Genomic DNA, 22,441 nt, shown 5'->3' with positions numbered 1-22,441 from the left:
CCGGGGAAGTGAGCCAGCTGCGCTCGACCGAGCTCAGCACCACCCCGCCCTGCGCCCTGCTCCCTCCCCGGCACCCAGCAAAAGCCGCTGCCGGTGCACGGCGTGGGGACGCGGCAGAGGGGATGGGGGGGGGTCCCGGGGTGCAGCGAGGCCCCCGGCAGCTTTCTGCAGGTGGAGGGTGGCTTTGCAACCCGCCCGTGCGAGGTGGGACTCACGCGTCCGCCGCAGGGGTCTGGGCACGGCGGGGCTTCGGCATGGCCTTCGGCTCCTTCCCGCGCGCGCGGCAGCCCGGCGAGCCCTGGCCGCATCGGGGATCCGGCACCGCGCTGATGCTCCCGTTCCTCCTTCCGAGCCTGGCAGCAAAGAGAAAGGGCAGGATAACACCGGAGCGGCTCTAGGGCAATGCCCAGTCCCCCCCGCCCGTGCTGCGCTTGGGGGGCAGGACCGGCGCCCCGCTCACCTCGAGCTGCCGGCACGAAGCACGCGGCTCTTTCCAAGCATCTCTCACGCAGGCAGGGCCGCTTTCCCCTCCAGGTGCTCTCGTGAGGCCGCATCCTGCCACCGCAGCACCTGCCCTCAGTGGGGGGGTCCAGGCGGCCGGAGCCCAAACACCTGCGGCCGCAGCCCAAACACCTGCAGCGGGGCCCAGCGCCGACCCCAGCACCGCGCAGGGCCAGGCAGGGCGGCCCGGAGGGGCTCGAGCAGCCCAAAACGCCGCCAAACCGTTGCTCGGAGCCGCGAGCCGGTTCCCACCAGCTCACCGCAAAGCACCAGGTGCGAGAAGACAAAGAAAAATGTCAAATGTGTTTATTTTATATAAAAAAAAATTTGTACAATTTTAGTTCCTCTATGGAAAAAAAAAAAAAAAAACAAAACGTCCTAACACTGCCGTACTGCTTCGATCCACTGCAAACCGTAAAAACAAGCTTTTTATATATTAAAAAACAATTTTACACTTTACAACTTTCTACACGCATGCACAAGGTCTCGGCTCTGCAAAGGAAAACGAAACCAAACAAACGGAGGGGAAGGGTTCGCTCTTCTCGCGCTCCGGGCGGGATGACCCCCCCGGCCCCCCCAGTCTCCGCGGCCTGCGCCTCCCTCCGCAACGCGAGGCCCCCGAGGCCCCCACGGGACCCCCCCACGCCGGCTCCTCGGGTTTGGCGGAGGCTGGAAGACAGGAAAAGACCCTGGAGACACCAGGGATGCTCCCTGCGGGGGGGTGGGGGGTCCGGGCGCATCGGGGTGCAAAGCACCCCCAGGGGCACCGGGGAACCGGGCAGGATTTGCACCCAGGGGGGCGTCAAGCGGAGTCACTCCGGCACCGCGGTGCTGGTGTAAACGCGACTGGAAGCTGGCTCGGAGCGGGACGCAGCCCGGCGGGGCGAGCGGGGGCCCCGCGCTGGCCCCGGGGGGGATTAGAAACCCCAGAAACCCGGGACGGGGGGTCCTGGAAAAGGGAGGTTTCCTGGGAACTGGTGAGCAGAGCGGCGGCACCAGCGGGGACGGACCCGCCGGGCTCTGCTTTGTGCTACTGGTATCTACTGGGCGGCCCCCAGCTCCTGCGGGACGGGGCAGAAGCGGGCGCTCGCGCACCGCGGGCAGCGCGCCGCGGCCGTCGGGGACGTGCGCAACTTCGGGCAAGAGATCTGGGGGAAAAGGGGGAGGAAAAGCAGGATATTGTGCAAATGCAACGAGAAGAGAAGCCGAGGGGCGAAGGCGCAGCGCGGGGAGGGAAGTGGCGGCGGCCCTGGTGCCCGGCTGGAGGGTTTTAGCCCAGGAGGAAAAGCATTTGGCATCCGACGGCTTGTTGGGAGCATCGCTGTAAACTGGCCGGAAAGAGGTGCCGGAGGCGGCAGAGGGGCGAGGGGGACGGCTGAGGATCCGACCACAGCAGGTCTAACGGGCAGGACCGACCTAAACCGGAGCAACCGTATGAGCCCGGGAGATGCAGCCGCAGCCGGGACGCCCAGGGCAAAGCGGGGTCGGTCCCCCTCGTCGCCCCGGAGTCCCAACCCTCGAGCAGTTTAGTGCTTAGAATAAGGGGAAAACTTCAAGCCGGCAAGTCACAGTGATGGGATCCGGCCGGTCCCGCAGGCGAAGGGCCCCGAGGCTGCAGAGCGACGGCGCGCGGGGGCCGCGCTCCCCCCCGACACCTCCCCCAGCGAACCGACCCCATGAGGTATTTGTGACCTTAACGAGAAACAAGGAAAGGCAAAAAGCTTTTGCATCCACCTGGCTGCAACCCGACGCGGAGCGGACGCACCAGCTGCCCCCCGGCCGGGCCCTTCGCATCCTCGCTCCATCCCGCCGGCCCCGGCACTGTGAAGAGCCGGGGCTGAATCCACCCGGGAAAGCAGATCCCGCTGGGAAAAACCTGGCTACAGACAAAAACACAAGAACACCACTCTCACCAGGGGGGTCGAGTCCACAACACGCACACGCAGAGACTCGGCGCGGAGGCAGAGGGTCGCGGCGGCGGCCGGCTGCCGCAGGGATGAACTGCGGGATCGCTCGCCCCGGGGGGGTTTGGGGGACGGGGGACAGGGATGCGGGGAGCCTGCTCCTCCGCTGCCTTGTGCTGTCGGATGCTGTTTGGGGAGCGCCGAGTCCCACCAGCCGCCGCGTGGGCTCTCAGCAGCGGCTCGGCTTCGGCAGGGAGAAGGCTGCTGAAGGCGAGGGCCCCAAATTCGGCCGAGGGGACTCCGAGGTGCTCTCCCTTGTGCCAGCACCCTGGAAACGGCTATTTCCCCCCCAGGGATAAGGTGCTCAACACCAGCCCTCGTCACCTCTCTGCACCTCCGTCCCCCCTTCCCCAACTCACGCGGGAAGCGTTAACGCAGACACGGCCGTAACGGCGCAACCACGTCGGCACCGGAGCCGGGGAGCGTTAACCGAGGGCTCCGTGAGCCACCGTCTGCCCTCGCGCCCTGCAAAGGAACCGCGGCTGCCTCCCGGCCCGATGCCCGCAGCCCCGGCGCGGCAAAGCCCCGGCACTCGGGCGCATCGGGAGCTGTTGCTCGCGCATCCTGCAATTCATCGCTTTCACCGGCCATTTCGGCGTTAGGAACGAGGGAGGAAAAGCAGACTTCTGCTTCTACTCGGAGATGATATTTACACCATTCTGGCAGCTGGCACATGTCAGACACCCACTTTAAGGCCTCTTTACGCTGCGGGAATGGTGCAAAGAACCTCGTGCAGAGACACGCGGAGCCGGGGGGGAGAGGAGGAACTGGCTCGGGGTGGGCTGCTATTTACAGAAACACAGATCTCCTCGGAGAGCACACGCACAGCAGGGAAAACCGTCACTTAAAAACTTCTTCTTTTTCAAAAACCAGTCTCTCTCTTGCTTTTGCTAACAGCCGAGTGTGGAAAGCATCGGCAGAGGCGCGAGGAGGACGTTTGTACAGCCAGGCTGTCGCGGGAGCGTCGCCGGTTCAGTTTCTTCCCCACCCCTGGGTCGCTCGGGGAGGTTTTCATAGCAGCCACAGACTGGAGAGGTGTTTGCAAAATACTCCAAAAGTCTCTATTATCAAAAACCAACCCTAGACACCGGGTGATGTTTTAAGGCCAGAGACAGGACAGTTGCCAAGTAGAAAACAGGAAAGCGTAGAAGGTCCTTCAGACCCAACTGCACTTGAGGACGCTGGTGAAGAAAATCTAATGGAGAGTTAGCCCTTGAGTTACGGCACCGAAACTCGCGGTCTCCTTTCCGGCCGTGACACTGTCCTTCGCTGGATGCACCTTCTGGGGGATTGCTACGAGGACCTGGGTTTTGGAGAGCACGGGGATGAGGAAGGGGGGGCTCAGCCCGCCCAAACGCGGGTCAGGCCGAGACAGAGGGCTGGAGGGCGAGTGGTCACAGGCGGGTGACGGGGCCAGACACAGGCACTGCTTCCAGGTGGCTGCCACAGTTCTGCCCTCGAGCGGTGGCCTCCCCGAGCCCTGGCAGAGACAGGGAGGACGAGACGGAGAGGCCCGGCTGCAGCAAGCCCATCCTTGGGAGCGGGCGTCACCCCCAGCCCCTCTCCATCCCTCTTCAGTTCACACAGAGGTCTCCGACTGCAGCCTCATGACGAACTTGTGCGACTTGGGGTCCACAAACTCCTCCGAGAGCTTGAAGAAAGGGATCTTCTTGGTGCTCACCACGAGGCTGAAGTCCTGGCGCTTCAGCACGAAGACCACCCCATCTTTCAGGCCGTTCGTCACCGGCTCCTCGCTGACCAGCGTCCACTGCTTGGCCAGCCAGCGGTCCTTGTGGTACTGGATGGTCGGCCCGGCACTCAGGTACCTCTCAAGGAACGCCTGAAGGAAGGCAAGGACACGGAAATGTCACCTCAGCATGGCTCAGCCTTTTTTCCCCACTGTCTCAAGCTGCTAAGCAGGTCCCACTGGAAAAAGCATCCCCACGTGCCAGGCCCAGCAGCTGGGAAGCAGGTTCCCATCGCTGCGTGTCATTCCCTCGGGGTTATACTCGCTTTTCTGGCTGTACGCAGCAACCGAAGAGCTCCCACCCCTTGTCCTCCACCTCTCTTACATGGCACTGTGGGCAAAGCACACCTAAATCCCCTGTTCTCCGGACCAGCTTGGCCGGCACCCGGGCAAACCTGGCGGCAGGGGACCAGTAAAGGAGAAGAGACCCATGCTGCCCGCCTCCAGCTCCCCTTGCCCCGCGCACCTTGGGCGTCATGTCGTGGGTGATGCAGAACTCGAGGTGCTGCAGGATGCTCTCCATGGTGTGGTAGGGCTGCTGCTTGGTGGTGCGCAGGTACTTCTGCATGGCCCGCGCCATGGAGGCAAAAATCGCCTGGGCTGCCTCCCGCGGGTCCATGATCTCCCGCGGGTTCTTCTGGTCCTCCTCCTGCAGCCGCTTGATGTGGGTGAAGGCCTCTTCCACGGCCACCACGAGCCTGGCGGGAGAAGGGCCGGGGCCTGCGGCTGCAGCAGGGCACAGCCAGGCCACGGGCAGGAGATCCCCCGTCCCCGGGGCCTCCGGCAGCCGGCTGCTCGCCGGCGTCCTGCCCTGAGCTGCCGTGCAACCGCCGGGCTCGGCGAGAGCTGCCGCGCGGGGCAGAGGCCCTGCCGGGTCTCGGCATCCCGCCTGCCCGGGACGCCCGGCGCGGTCCCCTCCCGCCGGCCCTGTACCTGGCGCGCCGTTTCCGCACCCTGCGCTCGTGCTCGGCCTCCTCGTAGTAGTACTCGTTGTGGCTGTTGTCGCGCCGGCGGGCGGCCGCGGCGATGACGGCCCGCGACTGGCCCGTGGAGTTGTTGGTGGTGTTTTCTGGAGGGAAGAGAGAGGTCAGAGCGCGGAGGACGGAGCCCGCGGGACGCCCGAGGCTCCTGACGCTGCAACCGGAGAGCGGAGGAGAGAAAGGAGGAGGAGAAGCCAAGGGAAGAGGAGCTCACCCTCGCCGAGGGAATAGACCTTGAACCCGGACATCTTCTTGGACAGGACGGATTTGGGCAGGTTGAGCAGGGCAGGATTGTAGACCGGGAAATCGTGATAGTAATTCTCCAGGATCCACACGGCTGCTCGCTGGATGCTGCGGGGCGACACGGCCGGGCGCGGAGCGGGGACACAACGAGCCGCTTAGCACCGCGCCGGCGGGAGCGGGGACGCGCACACGGCCGGGGCGGGAGGAGAAGGGGACCGCGGGGACGCGCCGGGGACGCCGGCATCCGCTCCGGCCGGCGAGTGCGGGGCCGTGCAGCAGAGGGCAGCACGTGTGCGCACGCAGCCGCGAGCACCGGCACGCGCGGACGCCCGCGACCGCCCGGACACGCGCGCGGACACGCACCTGAGGTGGCCGACGTTGTAGAAGCGGCTGGCGCCGTCGGTGGAGCGCACGGCCTTGAGCGTGAACTGGGGCTGCAGCTGCCGCAGCTCCAGCAGCACCACGGCCAGGTAGTGCACGAAGAGCAGCGCGTCCACCAGCGACACGGCGTACTGCACGACGCCCTGGTAGTTGCGGTCCCGCGAGTCCAGGATGCGCACGCCGTAGAAGAGCCAGTAGGAGACGACGAGGAGGAAGACGAGCACCATGAGCAACGCCCGGAAGACGAAGACGCGGGGGAAGAAGGCCTTGGGGCGCCGGAAGAAGAGCGCCCAGCTGCCCAGCAGGAGGATGAGGAGTTTGAAGGCCACCGAGATGAAGAGCCCCTCGCAGGGCGTCCCGCAGGGCTCCAGGTCCTCCCGCCACAGCAGCTGGGGCAGCAGCATGAAGGCGAGCGGGGTGAGGAAGGAGAGCAGCGCCAGGGCCCCGGCCAGCGAGACGCCCAGGTGCCGGGAGCAGTCCAGGTGCGCGCTGTCCTCCATGTCCTTGGTGATGCGCGTGATGTCATCGTGCGAGATGCTGTGCTCCGACGTGCCCGTCACCACCGTGGTGGTCTCGCCCCAGTTGTCGTCCTGGGGAGGCAAGGACGGGTCAGGCACGCCGAGGCCACGCGGCCCCGGAGCCTCGCCCGCCCCAGCGCGACCCACCGCCACCTCCGCATCTCCCACCGTCCGAACCTCCAAGGCCGGCGTGCTGCCTGCTGCCATCACCCCCATCGAGACGGCGGGAACCGCGGCCGGGAGGCAGACGGAGGCCGAGACGCCCCGGGAAACCCCCGCCGGAGCCGGGGCAGCGCGCAGCTCCCCGCCGCGCTTCGCTCCGCCGCGAACGACACGCCGCAGCGGCGAGCAGAGCTCTGCCAGTGCAAAGCATCCTGCTTCCAGGCAAATCCCTCATTAGCGGGGCCAGAGCGAACATGCCCAGCTGCAGGCCCAACACACCCTCGCCGCTGCCGCCGCCGCCGCGCAGAACAAAGTCGCGGGCGCCCGGCGCCCAGCCCAGCCCAGCCCAGCCCCAACGCGACGGGCATCACGTCCACGCCCGGCTCCCCGGGACCGCGCTGCTCCTCGTCGCGCCGTTTTGGGGTATGGATCTCTCCTGGGGGAAACATCACTTTCACGAGCTCTTAAACCCGACTTTAACCTGGCTTCTTTCCTCCGGAGAGCAGCTGTGTCTCCTGCTCAAGTTCGCTCTCATAAAACCTCTATGCCAAAGCTTTGCCACCTCGGGTGTTGCAACAAGACCCCGGCCAGCGACAGACCCCGGCAGCTCCGAGCCGGCTCCAGCTCCCTTCCCAAGGGACGCAGCCCATCCGGAGGGCTCGCTCCTTCCCGAACGCAGCGGGACGAGGGACGGGAGCAGCCGCGGCCCCGGAGCACGGATGGGAGCAGCTCCTCTGCCCCTCGCAATCCCACGCTGCCGACCAGGACGGCTTTCGGCGAGAAAGCCTCATTTCACTGGAACCGAGACACTTTGCAAAACACATCAGCGTGGATTTTCGCTAGAATTGGAGAGGCACCGAGATGAGTTATTTCGCTTCGTTTCCTTCTGATGGAGGGAAAGCGCGGGGTTTCGGCGGAGGGAGCAGTCTTTGCTCTGCGGCCACAGAAAATGCCACTATGACGCAGCCGCCCGGGTTGCTTTGCACCGTCTCATCCCGACTTTTGCATTCGGTTTCGCAGCACTTTGGCGCTGCCGAAACGAAGTGTTTTCATCTTAGGTGATTCACCGTCCCAAAAGTGGCTTTTTCCCCCCAAGAATTTCTGCAAGAAAGTTGGTGCTTTCGCTCCAAATTGTAACAAGAACATCATTCTGCAGCCTGGGGCTTTCCTGAGGGATGGGGCAGACGGGGGGTCCCGGCGAGGAGACAGAGCGCGGGAGAAGAGCGGGGCCGGGCGTCCTGGGGAGCACAGAAACCTTCTGTTTCTGCGACTCGACTTTCTGCACGTGGGACGCGGCGTGGGAAAACCACAGGGTTTTTCCCCCCGCAGGGCCTGGCCCTGTGAGAATTCGCTCCCAGTCCTCCCAGTCCCGTATTTCGAGCCCTTCCCGAAGCGGGCGAGCTCTGCCAAAGGGCTTCGAGCCCCCGCGGTGGGAGCGCATCGTCCTGGCACTGCGTGACCCGCCGGGCCGAGCCGCTACCTCAACCACAGGCCCTGGGCAGCACCGACTCGTTAACGAGAGAAGATTAAACGAGCCGGCGTTGCCTACATAGGAGGCCGGGAGATGACAAAAGCTCCGTTGAGGGTCAGGCGAGCTGTCCCCGTCCCTGTCCCCGTCGCCCCATCCAGGGGATCCCCGCTCCACGCACGGGGCGACGGGGAGTTTCGCCCTGGTGCCTCGGGGCCTGGCCGGGCTTTTCGGAAAACCCTGGGGGTTTTATTCTGCTTGCGTTTCTGCGTGACAGGTTTGTACAGCGACTGCTCCGGCTAACGTAGAGGCCGAGTCCTGGAGCGAAGCCACGGCCGGGCACGTCGGGCTGCCGCCGGCCTCCCGGGAGCCTCCGCTCCACCGGCTGCACAAACCTGCTCGTCCGTTTGATGCTCCCAGGAGCCAAACGGGGGTGATTACGCCCCAGCCTGCGTCGCCCGGCAGGAGCCGATCCCGGGGGAGCCGATCCCGGGGGAGCCGATCCCGGGGTGCTCCGCAGCCGGTGGGCAGGGAGCGGACGGGCAGCCCGTGCCCACGCCGGCTGTTTGCCCGGGGCGGTGCCAGGCGCAGAGGCAGCGCCCCAAGTGCCGTTGCCTGCCAGCGAGCCCGGGGCCGGTCCGACCGGCTCCGCCGCTCCCGCGGGGCGAGTGAAGCACGTCGGGAGCCTCCACGCTCCGCCGGCGGCTCCCAGCCTGGCAGCATCCCCCGGGCTGGGCCCTGTCCGGGAGCCAAGGGCCTTCACCCAAGCCCGAAATCGGGCCAGAAAGCCTCGATCCTCCCTGGTAGCCCAAAGTTTAAAGCACGGGAGCTGCTGCAGCCGAAGCGGAGGCCGTGCAAGGTCCCGTGCTCCCGCCCGGGGCAGGGAGCTGCCACCGGGTCCCGGCACGCGGGAGCCTGGATTAAAGCAGCCTGGAGGCTGCTCTAATTGACGCCTCTCCCGGACACGGGGCAGGGCCGGAGGAGGAGCCGCTCCACCCCATCCCGTCCCATCCATCCCACCCCACCCCATCCCGTCCCATCCATCCCACCCCATCCCGTCCTGTCCCATCCATCCCACCCTGTCCCGTCCCGTCCATCCCACCCTGTCCCGTCCCGTCCATCCCACCCCGTCCCGTCCCGTCCCGTCCATCCCACCCCGTCCCATCGCGCCCCGGCCCCTCTCACCCGCTCGTCGCCCCGGGTCGACTCGTTGTCCAGCAAGGGCTCGCCCGGGGCTTGGATGGTCACCGACTTGTCCCCGCGGCTCCCATCCCGGCTTTTGGAGCGGTGCCGATCCCGACGGTCCCTGGAAAGCAGCAGGAGGAGGAGGGTGAGCGCGGCGGAGGGCAGGGAGCCCCAGGGCGAGGGGACGCGTGCCGACGCCTCACCTGTGCTTGCGGGAGCTGCGGGAGTGCCCGGACTTGTAGGAGTATCCCGAGTACTGCGACTCATTGTCCATGTTGTCGGAGCGCCGGCCCGCGTACCGCTCCACGGTGCCGCGGGGGGGGATCCGCGGCCCGGGGGCCTCCTTCGGCGCCGGCTTCCTCAGGCCCAGCGGCACCTTCAAGAAGTCGACCGTCGCCTTGAGCGACTCTATTTTGATCGGCTGCCTGGGCTCGGCTCGGGAGAAAACGGTCCGCCCGCCTGCGGAGCGACCGGGGGGTCAGCGGCCCCGGGGCCCCCGCGAAGGGCACCAGCCCCCGGCCGGGACCCCCTCCGGGTCGCGCCTGGGGTTTTCTGATTTAACAGCAGGTCCGAGCCGGACCCGGACTCCACCTTCCTCTTTTTTTCACGGTACCATAAGATTAGCTTTTTACTGCGCTATTCCAGGTGATTTATGCCTTAATTAATACCCTGATGGTTACTTTAATTGCTGAGAGAGTGCCTGCAGTGGGGGCTGACATAAAAAAAAATTGCAAATGAATAATTGGGCACAGGCAACGTTTCAGGCCGGTTCAGGAGTCTCGGGGCTCTGTCGGGACAAGTTTCCCGGCGCGGAGACGGAGTCTCACGGCCCGAAGATCAACGCGAGATTTTCAGCCGCCGCAAAGGAGCGGGATGAAAGGCCGCGAGCATCCGCACCCGGCGCCGGCCGGGGACGCCGGATCAGGCCTTGGCTTTGCGTGACCATCGGCATCTCCTATGCCAGGACCCGCGGGGCCGCGGCGTCCCCAGGGGCGGCCGAAAAGCCGGCGGGGGAGCAGCGGGGCGGCTCCGAGGAGGGGACCACGGGCCCGGGCCGCCGCGATGGACGCGGAGGGAAGCCCCAGCCGCGGCCGGGGACCAGCAAGGCTGGCACGACCGGCTTGGCCAAGCCGGGGAGGTACCATCACCCTGCTGCCACGGCGCGTGAGCCAGCCCCAAACTGCAGCTGCAGCGATTTGTAGGCGTGTATATACATCTCGCCCTATGTATTTATATATAGATACACACAGGTACACACACACATGCATTATACCCGCCTACACCTGGTCGTCGTGTCCTACCTCTGCCGGATTGGGAAAATAACGCAGCGCTTCGGTGCAACGCGCAGCAGGTCGGTGCTCGGCCGGGGCTCGAGCGCCCCGCGGCCAGTTACCGCGTCTCCGCGCCGGGGGGGCAGCGCGTTTCGGCGAGGTCCCGGCCGGGGGGGCCCATCACCCCCCCAACGGCGGCAGCCTCGGGCTCGGCGCTGCCGCAGCCCCCTGCCCGGCTCCGAGGGGGTTTGGGGACCCCCCGGACCCCGAACGCCGCTGCCAGCCCGGTGCGGGGGGGCCAAGCCAGCTGCGTTGGGGGGGTGGCGAGTTACCACGGAAATGCCATTTCGGCCAAATAAAACCCGAACGAACGTCGCTCGGCCTCTTTTCCAGGCCTCGGGGAGGGGGAGCGGGGTCGAGGCGGGGAAGGGGGGATCCTTTTGTCCCCGACGCCGGATTCCCGCACATTTATCACTATGGAGACAAAAGCCCCCCCACGCCGGTCGTCTAGGAGATGGCACCAGCGCCGGGAGCTCGCATCCCGGCGGCCCGCGCGGGCGGGCGGGCGGTGGGGGAAGGGGCCGGAGAAAGGACCCCCCTTCCCACCCCCTGCCCCTCCCGCCAGCCCCCCTTTTCCCCCCCGCTTTGTTTGCGGGAAGGATCAGGTTTCTGCCGGGAACAATACGGGCGGCCTGGCCGCCGCCGCGTCCCCTCCCTCCCCGCGCGGGGGGCCGCGGCCGTGCTCCCCCCAGCCCCGTCCATCAGCGCCATTAGGGGATTCGCACCCCCGGGCGGGGGGGGACACTCACCGCGGGGACGGAGACGGGCACTGGGCCCCGGCGATCCGTCACCGAGGCGCTGGGGGCATCCTGGGCCCGCGGAGGGCTCCGCATCCGCATCCGCGGCGGCTCAGGCGCCGGGCCGCTGCTCCGGGGCTCCGCGGGGGGGCTGGGGGGAAACCCAAAAAAAAAGGAGTAAATCAGGAAAAAAGGAGTAAATCAGGGCGGGAGGTCCCCACGGAGCGGGACGTCTCTGCCGGCGCCGGGAGGATGATGCCGCTTGCGGCCGCGCTTCCCGCACGCTCCGGGCGCTCTCCGCGACCCGGGACGGAGCCGCCGCTGCTCCGCTCCCGGCCTCGCCGCGGTCGGAGGGAAAGCTAAAAGCGCGCAGCCCCGTCGCCTTTAAAGGGTTCAAAACACGGCTCGGAGCGGAGCCAACGCAAACCCCCACGTGCCGGCCCCTCCTGGCCACCTCTCAGCGCTCTGGGCCACGGAGGAGGATGCTGAGAGCTTCCCGCGGAGATGGCGGCCACGGATGCTCCCGGGCCGCCCAGCGCGGAGGCGAGAGCGGGGACGGGGCGAGGAGCACTTCAAACCGGCACGGCCGAAACCAAGCCGCTCCCGGCCCCACTCCCAGCCCCGCGCGAACCAGCGATGCCTCCCGCCTGGAAGCGGAGTTAGGGGCCAAAACCAGGAGAGGGTTTTCCAAAGCATCTCGGTGACCTGAGGGACTGAATCCCCGCGAAAGCCCAAGGATTGCACACTCCCCAGCCGCCGACGTCCCCCTCCCGAGCCGCCCTCCGAGCCCCTGCTCGAGTTACGCGGTCCCGGCGGCGGCCCAGGCCGGGGCTGCAAAGGCGTCGCGAGCGGAGCCCCGGGGCTGCTCAGCTCCCAACGGCAAAGCCGGAGCCGGTGCAAGAGCCGGGAGACGAAGACGGAGCCGTTCCGATGGAAAATAAAGCACACGTCTAACGGGAGTGGGAAATCAGCTATGGGAACGGCTTCCATGAGGATGCAGCAGGTCCAGGCCCTCCGGCTGCAGCCCGACGCGTTTCTAGGACAGGTTTTGGACCAAGCGGGGGTTACGGGCAGAGCAGCACCGCAGCGGCGAGGCGACTCAGGAGGCTCCTCCAGCTCCTCTTGGCAATTTGCAAGTCCCCCCAAAGGCCGCGGGGGCAGCTGCTTTATTCCCTCGCTTTGCTCAAAGTACGGCATTTCTCACGGCTGCTGGAGGAGCAACGGGCTTGGCACAGTACTGTCAGCGAAGAAAGGGATTTTTTTAATATATATAGTTTGCCTAGCAGAACGAGGCAAGCCAGGTGAGCAGCGCAAGGGCTCAGGTGCAGGAGCTAGCAATGGATGCCTCGTTTCCCGGAGAAGAGACTTTGCATTACCCGGCATCTTCAAGCCGGCACAGAAAAGAGAGCAACCGCCAAGGGCCGGGAGCAAAAGCCAGACACATGCAAATGAGGAAGAAAACTCACATTTCCAACAGCAAGGTGATTAACCACCAGAACAAGCTCCCCAGGGGAGGGGAGGATTTGCCATCTCTCGACGTCTTCAAGTCCAGACTGGAAGGCTTTGGGGATGATGCTAATGCACACTGCAGGGTTCAAAGCGGAGGGAACCCGACCGGGGCTGCTGGGCCCACGTCGCGCGGGCGGTCAGAAGAGAAGACGCCACTTTCTCTCCCAGGCTTTGCATCTCCACACCTCAACCATTAACTACTGTTTGTATTAAAATGCTCAAAAAAGATCCAAGTGTTTCTATGCAAGGAAGCTTTCTCATTTCAAACAGCTCCGGGGAAAGTCGCAAGGAGGAGATCCACTGCCCCGCTCACCCAGCGAGGCCCCGCGGCGCGCTCCTGGGACGGGGCCGTGCAAAGCTATATCGTATCGGACTGGCTTTCTGCCCCCTCGCCTCGGCACTGAAGTTAGTTCTGTGCTTGCAAGAGCCAGGCAGGACGTTTGCTGGAGAATCCCCCCTGCAAGGAGAGGGCAGACCTTACCGAGAGCGAGAGAGCTTGGCAGCCAAACCAGACCTTCTCCTTGCTCCTGCCAAAGATGATTTGAAGTAAAGTGGTGGCCTTTGCACCGGAGCAGGTCGGAGAGCATCCCCTGCTCCAGCGCAGGAGCTCGCCCAGAGGGACTGCGACCCATGACTGTACGGCTGCGCCTCTACGATAGCAGGGAAAGAAGCGTTACCAGCCGGCAGCACTCTGGAAACCCCACGGCGTCCCGCAAACTGCCGCGCAGGTGTCTGAGCCAGGGCCGCATCCCTGGAAAGGAAGGAGGGCCGACCGGATCGGCCGCCTTGCCGGCAGCGCGTGCAACCGCATCGCGCCCCGGCACTGCGGCAGCACCTGTGCTTTGTGCCACCGGTGCTCCTTCCAGAGCATCTGTAAATCTAAATCAATTAAATAGATACCAGAGTTAAAATCACGATGCTCTAATGTGGTTACAAAAGGGGTGTGAACGCAACCCTTCGCACCCCGACGACAGCTCTCTTCCCGCTGGGGGAGCCAACGGGAACAGCAGCAGCAGAGCCGCGCGGGGAACCCACCTCGAGCCCCGGCGCGGCACCGGGAGCATCCCGCCGGCACGGGGTCGGCGCAGCCCGTCCGCTCCCAGCGAGCCCCCGAGAAGAGCCCCGGCTGCCCTGCCCGGCCCCGAGGCACCGCGCCGGGCGCGTTTGCTTGCTCGGCCACACCAGCACGCGCTGCTGCCTCGGCACAATAGGCGCCTTCGCCGGCCGGCCGCGACGCCCCGCTCCCCCGCCGAGCCGAGCCGAGCCGGGCGAGGGCTGCGGGAGCCGCCAGCGAAGCCGTGCCCCCTCGCCACGTCCATCCGAGGCGCCCGACGCCAGCCGCGCGCCGTCTGCCAGGGAGCTGGAAGGAGGCCACCGCGGAAACGCGCCGAGCTCCCCGGGTTTGCACGCTCCCTCCACAAGCGCAAGCACAAACGGGTTTCCCTCCCCGCGCCCCGGGCCGCGTCCAGCCCCGCGTGCCGAGCGGAGGCTTCGCGCGAGCCCACGGCCCCTCTCGCTCCTCGGACGCTGCCGGGAGAGCGGAGGCCGGGCAGGGAGGAGGCCGCTGGGCTCCTTCCGACGGTGAAGCCTCCTGCGATGGGCCGCGAGAGCCACCGGCGCCAGCCCGCACCGGGACGCCGCACGCTTTACCCGAGGCTTAAGGGAAACGGACCCAGCGCCGGCACCGCGACGCTCCGGAGCTGCCGCGATCCCAGGAGGAAAGTGGGAGCTGCCGCGCTGGAGACTGCTGGTGCATCAGCCCAGGGGCTGGCGGCGGCCAGAGCAGACGCTCCAGAGGGACGCGCAGGAGCCCCACGGGAAGCCCGAGAGGGTTAATCCCGCTCCCCCGGGAGGTCTCATTCTGATCTCAAATTGCTCAGCGTTAGCTCAGATGCAGACGCCTTAATATCCCTTCCAAGCTGTCAGCTTTAATTACGGTCGCTCGGGATTGTTACAATATCCTCGGGAACGTCCAGGCCCTCTGCGGGTCCTGCCGACCACTGGCTCCCCACCGGCCTCCTCCGGCGAGGACTCCCACCGTTCGGTGCGCAGCTACGCGAAAACCCGTCCTTCCACCCGGCCCTTGAACCTCGCTTGTGTCTGGCACTACAGGAGCCAAAGAGGTTGCAGCGGCCTCGGGCGGCAGGGATGCACCCGCTGCCTTTGCGCAGGTAAAAACGATTGCGCCAGATCTGGAACCAGAGGGGGAAAAGAAAAAAAAAATGTACAAAAACCATGAATTTGCATGAGAACGGCTCAATGCGAAGAGAAAGCTATTTGCATTGCAAAACGCGACAGCACCAAGGGATCCTAACTGCAGAGCTACAGCCGGCTGCTGCTCAGGGGACACCAGCAGCCCGGCCGCGTCCCTGCTCCTTCGCTCCCCGAATCCCGGAGCCCCGGGAGGCAGCGCCGCTCGCCAGCCCTTGCAAAAGCGCTGCCTCCGGGCCGGGAGCACGGCACCAAGTGACAGCGCAGGGTCACGCAGGGCCTCGGCGGCGGCGGAGCACCCGCGGTCCCCAGCCCCGAGCTGCCTCCCTCGCGGCCGGGCGGCTTGGGCAGAGCGACCGGCGGGAGGGAACACGCGGGGCCTGTGCTGCCGCGTGGCCAACGCTTCGGGCCATTTCGTTCATTTTGACGCGTTCTCCAAGAGCATCTTCAGGAGCTCCGTCCTGGAAGCGCTGCACCAACGCCATAAAAGGCCCATTCCCACCCCAAATCCACCCCTGCAGCGTAAACTTCTACCGCGCCCTGTAGATCCATCATGCTTCCGCTCAACCGGCTCCAGGTGTCTCGTGCTCAACCCCCCCAACGCGCCAGGCCGCGGTGGGCGGACACGGCCAGCGCCAGCTTCCAGCCCGGAGGGGCAGCGCCGAGACGGGATCTGCCGGGAGCCGAACGCCGGAGAGCGACGGAGCAGGGTGGATCCTCCCGACGTCCCTGCACCCGGGCAGGGCAGCAAAGCCGCTCCGCACATGGATCCCACGGCTCCTCCGAGGCCCCTTCCCGAGCGTCCCTGCTGGACAACGGAGCCGCAGGGCATCTGCCAGCCGCAGCGGCCCTTGGGAAACGGAGCCAAAGTCTAAAACTCAGCTCAGGAGGAAGCGACCCGGCCGGGTGAAGCGGCACCGCTGACCGCAGGGACACGGACGGGACACAACGTGTCACTCCGAGATGGCCGGAGCCCCGCGGGGCTGCGGTGCGAAGGCAGCGGCGGCACAAAGACACCGCGAGCCCCAGCAAGGACTGGTTTCGGGCTAGACCTCGCCAGGCAAAGCAAGTTCACCCCAAACGCCGGGTGGGACACGCGGTTCATCCGGGAAAGCGCTCGGGCAGGACGTGGAACAGCTCTGGCTGCCGCCGCCGGCACCGGCACCGCCGCCTTTCCTACGCTCCCCGCGAAAGTAAAAGGCCCCGGGGCCGCGGCGACCCGCGACCCCACGGCGGAGGCGACAGGCACCCCACGGCCTAACAACTAGGCGAGGAGCCACCTCCGGCTCAAATAAAGTCATCTGCTAATTAAATCAGCTGGTCCAATCCTGACCCCCCCCCCCCCCCCAAGACAAAGCCAGCGCAGATGCGTGGGGGAGCGGCAGGGTGCTGGGGCTCATCCGCCGCAGAGCCCCGCTCGGCCCCAGCGCCATCCCGAATCGCTGTGATTAAGCAACAGCCATCCCCCGAGGCTGCGCCAAGACAGTATTTAATTATTTTCTCCGTCTTTTTTTTTTTCAAACCTCCGCCTCGGCTGTGAGAGCGAGGCCTGCCGGGGAACCGGCTCACGTACACCCTCTCCCCGGGAAAAGGGCTTCTCGCCCCGGGCAGGGCGGCCGGGCCCGCGTCTGGCACACACCACAGGCAGCTCCCGCTAGCTCAGGGCGTCGCGCGGCGACAGCGCCAAGAGAAACCGGATCAGCATCCGGCCCCGGTACCTTCCAGAAGCAGGTGAGCGTGCCGGCGGGGAGAGGCACAGCGGGCAGACCCCGGCGCAGGGACCACCAGCCCGGCGGCAGCGCCAGCCCTGCGCGGGGGCAAGCGGGGGGCGAACCCCGCGGGCAGCCCACGCCCGGGCACCCCGATGGCACGGGGGGGGGGGCAGGGGGAAGCTCTGCCCTTTCGCCGTGGGAATTTTGGGATCCCCTTTGCCCGCGCCGGGCACAAAGGGCCTGCGCCCAGGGAGGCCGAGGCGACGGCACCGCTGCGGGGCGGCCGGGTCGGTAGACGCCACCCGAAACCCTGGGGCCGGGCTGCAGCCCGCCGGGGGGGCACCGGGCCGCGGGGAGCCTCCCCGGGGCGAGCAGAGCCGCGCGGAAAGGCAGCGCCCGAGACGCCCGACGCGTCCCCGCGCGGGGCTGCCCCCCCCCCGGGGCCCCCCCCGTCGGGCCCCCCCGGCCTGGGCGTCCCGCACCCGCACCCCCGCCGCGGAGCAGCCGAGCGGCGCCGCCCGCCCCCGCCCCGCCGCCGGCGCAGGCGAGTCCGCGGCTGCCCAGGCCCCTTCCTGCCGCCCGGCCCCGGCCCCGGCCCCGCCGCACTCACCATCGCCGCCGCCGCTCTCCGCGCCGCCGCTCCGCGCTCGCACCTTTGTGCGCGGCCCCCCCCGCCCGCCCGCCGCGCACCGAGCGGCACCAACCCGCGGCGGCCGCCGAGGAGGAGGCGGAAACGCCGGATCGCAGCGGCCCCCCAGGCGCCGCCGCCGCCGCCCGGCCCCGGCCCCGGCCCCGGCCCCGGCCCCGCCGCGCCCCGGGCCGCCCCGGCCGCGCAGCTCCCGCCCCGCCGGCGGCCCCGCGCCGCCGCCGCTGTTCCCGGCCGCTCCCCCCCCCCCGCGCCCGCCCATTGTCTCCGCTCCGCGCTCCCGGCGCCCCTTAAAGGGGCGGGAGCCCCATTGTCCGCCGCCGCCGCCCCGGGGCGCCCGGTACCCGCGCGGCCGGCGCCGCTTCTCCGCGCTCCTCGCCCGCGCCGCGCTGCTGCGGGCCCCGGGGACGGGGACGGGGACGCGCACGGGGGGGGCCGCGCCCCGCGGCGGCTCCGGGGCACCGGGCGGGCCTGGCCCCGGGGCGCACGGGGAGGCGAGGCGGCACCGCCCCGCGGCTCGGGCTGCGGCCGGAAAGCGGCACCGCGGGGGCGACGAGGCCCGTCCGGCCCCCCGGGACCCCCTGCGCGCGGCGGGGGGGCTGCGTGGGGCTGCAGGCGGCTCCCGCGGGGGCCCCGTGTGCCGGGCCCGGGCGTGCGGGGCAGAGCAGGGTGCGTGGCCGCGGGGGCAGCCCGTGGCCGGCGGTGGGGCCGATTCCCCCGCGCCCCTTCGCGGGCAGCGAGCCCGGCCCGCTCCCTGCCCTGCGGCTCGGCGCCGGGGCCGGGGGCAGAGCCCCGGGGCGAGGGGCAGCCGGGCCGGGGGGATGCCCGGAGGAGCGCGGCCCCTTTCCAGCCGGACCCAGGGCCGAGGGACGGAGGCGCTGCAGCCCCCGCGCTCGCTGCCCGGGCCGAGGACGCAGCCCCGGGGGAAGGAAAGGGGACGAGCAGGCCCGGGGGCCCGCAGGGCTGGGGCCGATCCCCCTACCCGCGGCGGGACCCGCTACGGAGGGCCCCGTCCCCCTCCCCGCGGGCCCCCCCCACCCCTCGCTCCTTTGCACCCCGTGGCGGCAAGGGGGTCCCGCTGCCCGCCGAGGGGGCCCAGCACCCCCGCCCGCTCCAACGGGAGGGAGCAAAGGGGCGCGGGGGGGCCCATGCCGAGCCCCCTGCAAGCCCCGGGGGCAGAGGGTCGGGTCGGTCCCCCCGGCCGGAGGAGGGAGGCGGAGGGTCCCCGGCCCGGCCCCCCGCACACCCACCCGCTCCGGGGGGGGCGCGGCGCCTGCCCGGAACAGCCGGCCCCGGCCGCCGGGCGCTTTATATCAATGAGCGAGGCTGGGAAAGGGCCGCGGCCCGCCCCCCCCGCGCCGGCCAATGGCGTGCGGCGCTCTCCTCCGGGCCCTCGCCATTGGTGGGATTTAAATGGATTGTTTTCTCTTAAAGGGGAGGAGGGCCTGGAGCTGGCAGGCAGTGCAGGGCAGGGCAGTGCAGTGCCGACTAGACTAGATTAGACTAGACTAGATTAGATTAGATTAATGCAAGGCCAGGCCGGGGGGTCCTGGCCCCCCTGAGCCCCAGCACAGCTCAGCCCAGCCCATGAGTTCCAGCTCCATCCGGGGCCCCCACCCCGGTCCCCTCCAGCGTGTGCCCCACCAGGCAGAGGTGCCGGGTGGGCGATGTCCAGCAACGTCCTCTCTGCAGCGTCCAGAAGTGCACGGTCCAAGCGTGGCCTCGGTCACCCCTGCCACGCGCCCTGGGCCGGGGCCCAGCCCGGGCTCAGCTCTCGGCCAGGCCTGGGGAGCGGGAAGGGAAACGGCAGCCAGAGCCGCAAGCTGGAGGACAGAGCTTGGAGCACCTCAAGAGGCACCCACCAGCCCTGGCCCGCTTGCCCTGCCACCCTCCCTTCCCCCCCCCGCCAGCTGCCCCGGCTGCCCCCTCGCTCTCCCGGCTCCGGGAGTGATTAATGGGCCCTGGGAGCTCCTTCCCGGCCAGCCGGGGAGGGCCGCGTTGTTCCACCGGGTGATTTACGGGGATGTCCCCCTCCCTCCGCGCCCGGGGCAGGCAGAGCCCGCCAGGTCTGCAGGGTGCCCGACCCCGTCTGCCCGGGCCCCCAGGCTCCTGGTGGGCTTCGGGGGGCCGGGGGCTGCTGGGCCCCTCTCGGGAGTGAGCGGGGAATCGGCGCGGATGCTGCGACGGGCCCGGGGCATCGCGGCCGGGCTTCCCGTGTGGCGGCGGCGGAAAGGCAGCGGGGCAGATAACTCCGCAGATCAGCAGTCCGGAAAGCGGCTGGGAGGGGGCTAGGCTGTCCCCGCCCCGGGCAGGATCCGCGGTGTTTAAACCACCCCGCAGACGTCTGTCTGACCCGGCCGCCAGCCCTCGGGTGACGGGCCCCGGTGACGCACAGCGGCCCTTCCTCGCCCCGACGCCGGTCGCTCGCTCGCGGGGGGCGGCGATGCCCGGTGCCCGGGCTGGCGGGGCCGGGACCCCAGGCCCGGGCGAGCAGAGGGACCCCGGGAGCTGGAGGGGCCGGGGCCGGGGACCCAGCAGATGGCACTGCCGTCGCGCTGCAGAGGCGCTGGGGACGCAGCTGCGGCCCGCGGTGACGGTGACATCCCCAGGGACGCAGCGCCTTGGGGCCGGTGCGGGAGAAGGGGCCGAGGGTCACGTCCGGCTCCGGCTGCTCTTCTGCGGGAGGAGGAGAAGCGGGAAGGGCTCAGCAGCCCTCCCGGGGCGCGGGCGGGAGGAGCGGAGCTCACCCGCACGCTCCAGACCGGCTGTTTTTGAAAGGAAAAGCAATTGCGTGAAACCTTCCCACGCACACGTACCTGTGCCCGGGGCCTGGCGTCACCCAGCAGCTGGGGGACGGCCGGAGAGACGGAGACGCTTTTTAGGGAAGGGCAGGGAGAGGAGGAACGTGGGAGCAGGGAAAGCGTCAAGGAAAAGGCACAGGGATGCCCGGGAAGCGGAGCTGCCGCCACCCCGCCTGCCGCCAGCACAAAGAGCAGGCGAGGGACCCGATCTGCCGGGACGTGGCCAGGCCAGGGCCAGCGGCCGAATTAGCATGAAGTGCTCCCATTGTGCGAGGCACAAAGCCGGACCATATGTCAGGGCCGGGGCGGCAGGCGGCAGCGACGGCCCCGCGGAGGCTGCGAGCGCCCCGAACCCCGTGAACGCCTCCGTGCTGCCTCCCGGCCCCGGCACGGGGATGTCCGGGAGGCCCCGACCGCGTGTCCGGGCGGCTCAGCGCTCGCCCAAGGCTCCGCAGGGGCCGGCACCTGGACCGGGTTCGGATGCGGGCAGCGGGTGCGTGATGCATCCCGGGGTTGGCACCAGGGAGAACCCCCCCAGGCCCCCGGCTGCCCCGGAGCAGGGAGCAGAGCCCAGGGCTGAGCCAGGGCCTCGCTCGCCCTTCACCTTCCTCACGGCCCCTCGGCCCCTCACAGACGCCCAAAAAGACAGTCAAAACCAGGCAGGTTTTCGCCCCGGCCCTTGCAGAAGGGCAGGCCGTTCCCCGGGCAAGGGGGCCTGGGGGACCGTCCAGCTCCCGCGGGGGCTCGTCACTCCCTGCTCCATCGGACATGGCCCCGGCATCGCCTGACCTTTCGCGCCGCCCTTGCTCCAGCCCCGTGCAGGGACTTTGCGGAAAGGGCCCAGCGCCCGGCCGCCCGCCCCCTCCCTCCCCCGGGCTCGTTATTCCCCCTTTGACGCATCTCTGCCGAGCCGAGCTGCAGCCGAGGCCAATTGATTATATGAAGAAATTTGGAGCAAGTCGGCGAACAGCTGCAACCTGCCCCCGGGGAGGCGCCGGGCCGGCGCAGACAAAGGCGAGGAGCCGCCAAGGCCTCCCCGCGCAGCGGCCGGGGCGGAGCGGGACGGCAGGGGACCCTCTGCTGTCACCGCAGAGACTCGGCGCGGGGCCTGCTCCCCCCAGCGCGTCGAGCCGGGCTCAGGCAGTGCCGCCGGGCACAGCGCAGGGCCCGGGAATACGGGCGGTGCTGAGCTAAGAGGAAACTTCCTGGCCTGGCTGAAAAGCAAAGTCCAGAGCAGGCTGCTCGGCGCCAGCCCTCCCGTCCCCCGCGGCCCGGGGCCGGGCTCTGCGCCTGCCTCCGCTCCTGCCTCCGGCGAGGCTCACGCGCCCCTGGAGGCCAAGGGACGAGGGGGCCGGGACGTGGCTGGGGACAGCAGAAGCCACCTCCAAGCAGAGGTGGGTGCGTGGTGGGGCCCTGGATGACCCGGTGCTCCCCTGCCTGCTCGGGGACACCCGGGCTCGGCGCCAGCCCGCGCGCGGCCGGCGGTGGGGGGACCCTTCCCCGGCCGTGTGCCGAGAGCGCAGCTCCCCGTCCCTTGGTCGCGATGCTGCGGAGCGGAGGAGCTGGCGGCCTCCCTCCCACCCTCCGCCCTCGCGGGCACGGCTGCGGCCATCGATTACCGCAGCTGCCATCACCGCCAAGCAGCACGAGGAAGAGATGGCTAAAAAGAAGCTCAAAAAGAAAGAAAAAGGGAAGTGAGGCGCTCCAGGTTCAAGATCTCTCTTTTGCTGGCAGTTTAATTCATTTCCCCCTCCCCAACTTCCTTATGAACTCATAAATAATAAATCCTCGCGCAGTCTGAACAGCCGAGACAAACACGCGCTGGGGCACATCATGTACAAGGGTGCGATGGTTCGTTTTCCGCCATGGTCATCTTTGTTTTCTAATTTTCCTTCTCAAAAAGTGCACAACACAGCAAATAAATAATAACATTTATCAATAAATTAATTCAATAAATATCCTCGTGGCACAGAGATGCGGTTTGTGAGTGAGAGGGGAAGGGTGGGTCGCCCCGCTCTGCTCTGCCCTGCTCTGCTCTGCTCTGCCCCTGCCCCTGCCCCTGCCGCTGCCCGGCTGAGCGGTCGGTGATGCCCGGCCGCCCTCCCGGCTGCTGCTCTGGCCTCGGGGATCCCACCTTCCCTGGCAAGTCTTTGCAAGACAGAGGTAGCGATCGTTCTCCCTGCTCTGACGGAGAAGGGGAAAGTGAGGTACGGAGCGAGGAAACCACGCGAGCTGGCGGCAGAGACGGGCGAGGGATGGAGCCGGGAGGTCTGGCAGGTCCGGGAACCCCGGCCGGGTCCGGCAGGGCCCAGGCACACGGCGAGGGCGGCAGCGGACGCCTTGGG

At 68.2% G+C, this 22,441-nt stretch overlaps 1 protein-coding gene across 4 annotated transcripts; it reads right to left on the bottom strand.

The window, feature by feature from the left end:
- Nucleotides 1-790: 790 nt before the first annotated feature.
- VANGL2 (VANGL planar cell polarity protein 2) lies at nucleotides 791-18,572 on the bottom strand. 4 transcript variants are annotated; one of them, XM_064498970.1, is made up of 9 exons: nucleotides 18,546-18,572; nucleotides 11,230-11,368; nucleotides 9,353-9,608; nucleotides 9,150-9,270; nucleotides 5,799-6,406; nucleotides 5,407-5,543; nucleotides 5,146-5,281; nucleotides 4,679-4,910; nucleotides 791-4,305 (listed from the first exon to the last, which is right to left on the bottom strand). In XM_064498970.1, the coding sequence occupies exons 3-9, from the start codon at nucleotides 9,421-9,423 to the stop codon at nucleotides 4,045-4,047; spliced, it is 1,566 nt and encodes a 521-aa protein (XP_064355040.1). In that variant the 5' UTR covers nucleotides 9,424-9,608; nucleotides 11,230-11,368; nucleotides 18,546-18,572; the 3' UTR covers nucleotides 791-4,044. The 4 variants fall into 4 exon arrangements, with proteins under 4 accessions (XP_064355040.1, XP_064355041.1, XP_064355038.1 ...); XM_064498971.1 differs by lacking the exon at nucleotides 18,546-18,572 and adding an exon at nucleotides 17,640-17,825; XM_064498968.1 differs by lacking the exon at nucleotides 18,546-18,572 and adding an exon at nucleotides 17,260-17,407.
- Nucleotides 18,573-22,441: the final 3,869 nt, after the last annotated feature.

The sequence above is a fragment of the Dromaius novaehollandiae genome, chromosome 29 (assembly GCF_036370855.1).
Source record: "Dromaius novaehollandiae isolate bDroNov1 chromosome 29, bDroNov1.hap1, whole genome shotgun sequence".
Classification (NCBI taxonomy): Eukaryota; Metazoa; Chordata; class Aves; order Casuariiformes; family Dromaiidae; genus Dromaius; species Dromaius novaehollandiae.
Note: the sequence above shows the minus strand (reverse complement) of the source record. Positions and strands in the feature narration are given on the sequence as shown.

What these genes read in the sequence shown, in the direction of transcription:
- VANGL2 (XM_064498970.1), bottom strand. Translation starts at nt 9,423, where the DNA reads ATGGACAATGAGTCGCAGTACTCGGGATACTCCTACAAGTCCGGGCAC. An exon ending in TACAACGTCGGCCACCTCAG is followed by an intron (nt 5,544 to 5,798) that starts GTGCGTGTCCGC and finishes GTCGCCCCGCAG; the next exon opens with CATCCAGCGAGCAGCCGTGT. An exon ending in GGTCTATTCCCTCGGCGAGG is followed by an intron (nt 5,282 to 5,406) that starts GTGAGCTCCTCT and finishes TCTTCCCTCCAG; the next exon opens with AAAACACCACCAACAACTCC.